This window comes from Salmo salar, chromosome 18 (assembly GCF_965601325.2).
Source record: "Salmo salar chromosome 18, fSalSal1, whole genome shotgun sequence".
In the NCBI taxonomy this organism is placed as follows: domain Eukaryota; kingdom Metazoa; phylum Chordata; class Actinopteri; order Salmoniformes; family Salmonidae; genus Salmo; species Salmo salar.
The window spans coordinates 96,197,949-96,205,112 of NC_138308.1; the positions used below are offsets into that span (position 1 = coordinate 96,197,949).

Genomic DNA, 7,164 nt, shown 5'->3' on the forward strand with positions numbered 1-7,164 from the left:
GACATCCAGAGACCGTGAAGGCTGCTACACTGTGACAAGCCATGTCATCGTCCAGAACTCTGACAACAACACCTTCACCTGTCGGGTTCAACAGTTGGAGATCAAACACATGAAGGAGAGACGGGTTCATGTTCCAGGTGAGGGTCTGTTTTGGATATTTGAAAAAAGGCACTATCTGTAAAAAAATGTCCTGTTTAAAAGTCATTTCATGTGTATTAAGCATTAGGTATTGTAATAATTCTACATCCTGTGTTTCAGATCAAATGTTTCCTAAGACGTGTCATTCCTGCTGGCTGACAGTTGTAGTAGCAGTTCTTGTTACAGTTCTTGCTGGAGCTGGAGGTCTCTACCTGTTGATAAAAAAAAGGGATATTGACTATCAGAAAGGTAAGTCACACTTCCTGGTGTGGTGGTGTTATCTGGTGGAGTTACTTCCTGGTGTGGTGGTGTTATCTGGTGGAGTTACTTCCTGGTGTTATCTGGTGGAGTTACTTCCTGGTGTTATCTGGTGGAGTTACTTCCTGGTGTGGTGGTGTTACTTCCTGGTGTGGTGGTGTTATCTGGTGGAGTTACTTCCTGGTGTTATCTGGTGGTGTTACTTCCTGGTGTGGTGGTGTTACTTCCTGGTGTGGTGGAGTTACTTCCTGGTGTGGTGGTGTTATCTGGTGGAGTTACTTCCTGGTGTTATCTGGTGGTGTTACTTCCTGGTGTGGTGGTGTTACTTCCTGGTGTGGTGGTGTTATCTGGTGGAGTTACTTCCTGGTGTGGTGGTGTTACTTCCTGGTGTGGTGGTGTTACTTCCTGGTGTGGTGGTGTTACTTCCTGGTGTGGTGGTGTTATCTGGTGGAGTTACTTCCTGGTGTGGTGGTGTTACTTCCTGGTGTGGTGGTGTTACTTCCTGGTGTGGTGGTGTTACTTCCTGGTGTGGTGGTGTTATCTGGTGGAGCTATAATATATTAAACAACCTAAAGAGAGAGGAAAGTCATGTCTGTCTACATCAGTGGTCACCAACCGGTCGATCGTGATTGACTGGTCCATCTCCAAGCCATTCCTAGTTTATCACCAAACATTTCTGTAAAACATCCAACGATAAAGCCTCGCGTTCCTATTTTTTTTGTTTGTTTTTGTGCTGTTTGCAGTAGGTACATTTGATTCAGCAGCCCTGGTACCAGGAAGGCAAAGTGTTCCTATTTAGAACCATTTCATAGAGTTGAAGTCGGAAGTTTACATACACTTAGGTTGGAGTCATTAAAACGACTTTTTCAACCACTCCACAAATTTCTTGTTAACAAAGTATAGTTTTGGTAAGTCGGTTAGGACATCTACTTTGTGCATGACACAAGTAATCTTTCCAACAATTGTTTACAGACAGATTATTTCACTTATAATTCACTATCACAATTCCACTGGGTCAGAAGTTTACATACACTAAGTTGACTGTGCCTTTAACCTGTTGGGGGTAGGGGGCAGTATTTACACGGCCGGATAAAAAAACATACCCGATTTAAATCTGGTTATTACTACTGCCCAGAAACTAGAATATGCATATAATTATTGGCTTTGGATAGAAAACACCCTAAAGTTTCTAAAACTGTTTGAATGGTGTCTGTGAGTATAACAGAACTCATATGGCAGGCAAAAACCTGAGAAGATTCCTTACAGGAAGTGCCCTCTCTGACCATTCCTTGAGCTTCTTGACTCTGTTTATTGAAGACTGGGGATCTTTGCTGTAATGTGACACTTCCTACGGCTCCCATAGGCTCTCAGAAAGCGGGAAAAAGCTGAATGATGTAATTCCAGCCCCAGGCTGAAACACATTAGCACTTTTGGCAAGTGCTCTATCAGAGGACAATGGGATGAGGCGCGTGCACGAGTCGACCCCATGTTTTTATTTTCTATCGTCTTTGAACCTAAACACAGATTCCCGGTCGGAATATTATCGCTTTTTTTACGAGAAAAATGGCATAAAAATTGATTTTAAACAGCGGTTGACATGCTTCGAAGTACGGTAATGGAATATTTAGATTTTTTTTGTCACGAAATGCGTCGTGCGCGTCACCCATATTTACCATTCGGATAGTGTCTTGAACGCACGAACAAAACAGAGGATATTTGAACATAACTATGGATTATTTTGAACCAAACCAACATTTGTTATTGAAGTAGACGTCCTGGGAGTGCATTCTGATGAAGACAGCAAAGGTAATAACATTTTTCTTATAGTAAATCTGATTTTGGTGAGTGCTAAACTTGGTGGGTGTCTAAATAGCTAGCCCTGTGATGCCGGGCTATCTACTGAGAATATTGCAAAATGTGCTTTCACCGAAAAGCTATTTTAAAATCGGACATAGCGAGTGCATAGAGGAGTTCTGTATCTATAATTCTTAAAATAATTATGTTTTTTGTGAACGTTTATCGTGAGTAATTTAGTAAATTCACCGGAAGTTTGCGGGGGGTATGCTAGTTCTGAACGTCACATGCTAATGTAAAAAGCTGGTTTTTGATATGAATATGAACTTGATTGAACAAAACATGCATGTATTGTATAACATAATGTCCTAGGGTTGTCATCTGATGAAGATCATCAAAGGTTAGTGCTGCATTTAGCTGTGGTTTGGGTTTATGTGACATTATATGCTAGCTTGAAAAATGGGTGTCTGATTATTTCTGTCTGGGTACTCTGCTGACATAATCTAATGTTTTGCTTTCGTTGTAAAGCCTTTTTGAAATCGGACAGTGTGGTTAGATTAACGAGTCTTGTCTTTTAAAATGGTGTAAAATAGTCATATGTTTGAGAAATTGAAGTAAAAGCATTTGTAAGGTATTTGAATAACGCGCCACGGGATTCAACTGGCTGTTGAGTAGGTGGGACGATTTCGTCCCGCCGACCCTAGAGGTTAAACAGCTTGGAAAATTCCAAAAAATGTCATGGCTTTCGAAGCTTCTGATAGGCTAATTGACATCATTTGAGTCAATTGGAGGTGTACCTGTGGATGTATTTCAAGTCCTACCTTCAAACTCAGTGCCTCTTTGCTTGACATCATAGGAAAAATCTAAAGAAATCAGCCAAGACCTCAGGAAAAAAAATGGTAGACCTCCACAAGTCTGGTTCATCCTTGGGAGCAATTTCCAAACGCCTGAAGGTACCACGTTCATCTGTACAAACAATAGTACGCAAGTATAAACACCATGGGACCACGCAGCCGTCATACCGCTCAGGAAGGAGACGCGTTCTGTCTCCTAGAGATTAACGTACTTTGGTACGAAAAGTACAAATCAATCTCAGAACAACAGCAAACAACCTTGTGAAGATGCTGGAGGAAAGAGGTACAAAAGTATATTTTTCCACAGTAAAACAAGTCCTATAACGACATAACCTGAAAGGCCGCTCAGCAAGGAAGAAGCCACTGCTCCAAAACTGCCATAAAAAAGCCAGACTATGGTTTGTAACTGCACATGGGGACAAAGATCGTACTTTTTGGAGAAATGTCATCTGGTCTGATGAAACAAAAATAGAACTGTTTGGCCTTAATGTCCATCGTTATGTTTGGAGGAAAAAGGGGGAGGCTTGCAAGCCGAAGAATAAATGGCATCATGAGGAAGGAAAATGATGTGGATATTATGAAGCAACATCTCAAGACATCAGTCAGGAACTTAAGCTTGGTCGCAAATGGGTCTTCCAAATGGACAATGACCCCAAGCATACTTCCAAAGTTATGGCAAAATGGCTGAAGGACAACAAAATCAAGATATTGGAGTGGCCATCATAAAGCCCTGACCTCAATCCTATAGAAAAAATGTACAGTATGTAACTAATACTCATCATGCAATGGACATGACATTGAACTCACCATTGATTTCATGAGATCTGTCTCCTAAGGGGGTTTGGGTGGTCAGCAGGTGTGTTGACTCACCAACAATGAGTTGAATGATGGTTTTCTGGTGGTCCAGCAGTGGAATGTAACAGGTGTAGTTTCCAGCATCAGAGAGTTCCACTCTGGTCAACTTTAAACTAGCGTTGCCGTTCTCTAGTTCTTCTTTAAACAGTGACGTTCTTCCCCTGAAGACTGGATTCTGGAGCACAAGATCGTCCTTCTCATCTCTGTAAAGATGGACCTCTTTTGGTTTTAGGTCTGGTCTCTGCCACTCTACTGACTGATACACAGCACTGACAGTGCTGCTCAGGGTGCAGGGCAGGATGGCATCATCACCAACTAAGGCCACAATGTGCTGAACTGTACCTGAAAGAAACAGATTACAGATTGATATACTTTGAGACAAAGCCAGATATACTCAGCAAAGAAAGAAACGTCCCTTTTTCAGGACCCTGTCGTCGTCCTACAAATGTGAACTTTACTCTCATAGACAATTCAATAAATCATCTCACTAAATAGTAGGGATCAGTTAGAATAATCGGTTTATTGATTAGTTGATCGGGGGCGTTTGAATCAATCACAGATATGAAAAAGGCTGCATTTCCACAGACAGCTGATCTCTCTTTAGTGAGAGCTTCCACATTATGCTAGGCTTCCTCAGGAGACACGGTTAAAAGATCCAATGTAGCCGTTTTTATCTCAATATCAAATCATTTCTGGGTAACGATTAAGTACCTTATTGTGATTGTTTTCAATTAAAATGGTCAAAAAGAAACAAAAATAGAATCTTAGCAAAGACACTTTTCTCAAGCAATAATTTATCTGGGACAGTCTGGGACTGGTCTGGGAGTGGTATGGGACTGGTCTGGGACTGCCTGAATGTAGCATTGACATTGTCCATATGTTGCCTTTCTAGATCCATGGACCTTATCCGTATATCAGCTCTGCTGCACGGCAGGTCTCCACTGCCAAGACCAGCAGCAAACGTCTGTGGGTTCCCTCATCAGTTATGCCAAGCACTAGCTTATCTCTGATCAGTTCATCTATTAAAGCACCATAGTCACATGTAGCTGCCTTTTCCCTTCGCCTAGTGACACAGCTGTCAATGGACTCCCCGTCCTCTGGTTTGCAACAACTGAAAACATAACGCTCGTAGATAAACGTACTTTGCTGGCTTAAAGTTCAAGAGCATCGAGAATAGCTGTAGCGTTACCATGCTGAGCTGCTGTTAGGTTCAGGTTGTGTTTGAAGCTAACTAGCATAGTCCTCCCATCCACCTCTAAACGTATCCCAGTTTGTGCTGGATGTCTAACCGCTGCTAACAACACTGAAGCTAACTAGCAAACTCACTCTAGCTAAGGACAAGTTTTACTCAAATAAGCATGTTTTTGGGGCGGTAAACCAGAACAGGTGACTCTAATTTGCGGAAAGCATGGTTAGTTATCCGACTCTGACACCATGTTTGAATGTTAAATAACGAGACAGAGGCATTGATGCGAGTAACCAGTCTTGTTCAGTATATTACAATACATCCGGGTATTTCAAGCACATCGGTAAAAACACTGGAGTTGCAGTAATTAACATTGACCACCAGATGGCGGTGCCACCTTACAGCCATAACAATAGGATCCAATCTGATGATTTGGGGAAACCGGTCCCTAACCCTGTTCCATTCTACAGATCCTGTGTTTAAGAAAGTAACGTTACAACTGCAAAACCCACATTATCACTAGTTATCAAACGTACTTACCGTCTGTGTCACTTGATGTTGATGATATACTAATGATGTACATTAAAAGTGTCCACAACCCGCAGACTGAATAAGTCTTCATATTGTCCGGTTAAAGACAGAAGTTATGTAGAACCTGCCTCTCTCCTAAACCGGTTAAAGACAGAAGTTATGTACAAATATAGGATCGTGTCAATCTATCTTCTACACGATACAGTGACCTGAAACCGCTGAGCTGTTGCTGCAAACACACTCTCCTTGATGAAGAAAGTCGCATTGCGTCAAACTCGTCACAGGAACCACTGGATATGTCTGATCACCGCCCAGCGGTCAGTACTGACTGGGAAGCGGTGTTTCACTGCGTGTTAGTGTACACGAAGGGAACCAATAACTAGTGGTCTCTCAACACACACACACACACACACACACACACACACACACACACACACACACACACACACACACACACACACACACACACACACACACACACACACACACACACACACACACCCCACCAGCCTGTCAAGTCAGATTGTATTGGTCATATACACATGGTCAGCCTGTCAGGGTGGGTATAATTTGTGGAACGGTCCAATAGGAATCTGTTCCAAAAACTTTGTAAATAACAAGGTTGCCAACAAATAACGCAAACAAAGTTGTATAGCGGCGGAATAAGAAACCGGGCAGGAAGTGGCCAATGTAATTCCGTTTTATTACTCACCACGTTTATTCAGAAACATGTCTGTCTTCATTCTGGTATCCTCCACCGTCTCTCGTTCGTTGTTTTAGTTATTATTTCCCGTGTGTCGGCATTCGGCAGGTAAACTCTACTGCTCCTCTATTAGGCTCCTCTATCAGGCTCCTCTATCAGGCTCCTCTATTAGGCTCCTCTATTAGACTCCTCTATCAGGCTCCTCTATCAGGCTCCTCTATCAGGCTCCTCTATTAGGCTCCTCTATTAGGCTCCTCTATCAGGCTCCTCTATCAGGCTCCTCTATTAGGCTCCTCAATCAGGCTCCTCTATTAGACTCCTCTATCAGGCTCCTCTATCAGGCTCCTCTATTAGGCTCCTCTATTAGGCTCCTCTATCAGGCTCCTCTATTAGGCTCCTCTATCAGGCTCCTCTATCAGGCTCCTCTATTAGGCTCCTCTATCAGGCTCCTCTATTAGACTCCTCTATCAGGCTCCTCTATCAGGCTCCTCTATTAGGCTCCTCTATCAGGCTCCTCTATCAGGCTCCTCTATTAGGCTCCTCTATCAGGCTCCTCTATCAGGCTCCTCTATTAGGCTCCTCTATTAGGCTCCTCTATTAGGCTCCTCTATCAGGCTCCTCTATTAGGCTCCTCTATCAGGCTCCTCTATTAGGCTCCTCTATTAGGCTCCTCTATTAGGCTCCTCTATTAGGCTCCTCTATGGTTAACATGTAACTTCACTAATGACTGCCTGCTCCAATATTTTATTAACTAGGTGGCTTGTACATAATTGTTACCGATGATACTGTATATACCAGCCTACTCCAAATACAGAAGCATACATTGTATTTTACCAAGTTTTCTC

The 7,164-nt window shown here is 42.6% G+C and overlaps 1 protein-coding gene across 1 annotated transcript; it reads right to left on the reverse strand.

Moving 5' to 3' along the window:
• Positions 1-233: 233 nt before the first annotated feature.
• LOC123738298 (myelin-oligodendrocyte glycoprotein-like) lies at positions 234-5,855 on the reverse strand. Its single transcript, XM_045713365.2, has 3 exons — positions 5,626-5,855; positions 3,915-4,241; positions 234-350 (listed from the first exon to the last, which is right to left on the reverse strand). The coding sequence occupies exons 1-3, from the start codon at positions 5,705-5,707 to the stop codon at positions 319-321; spliced, it is 441 nt and encodes a 146-aa protein (XP_045569321.1). The 5' UTR covers positions 5,708-5,855; the 3' UTR covers positions 234-318.
• Positions 5,856-7,164: the final 1,309 nt, after the last annotated feature.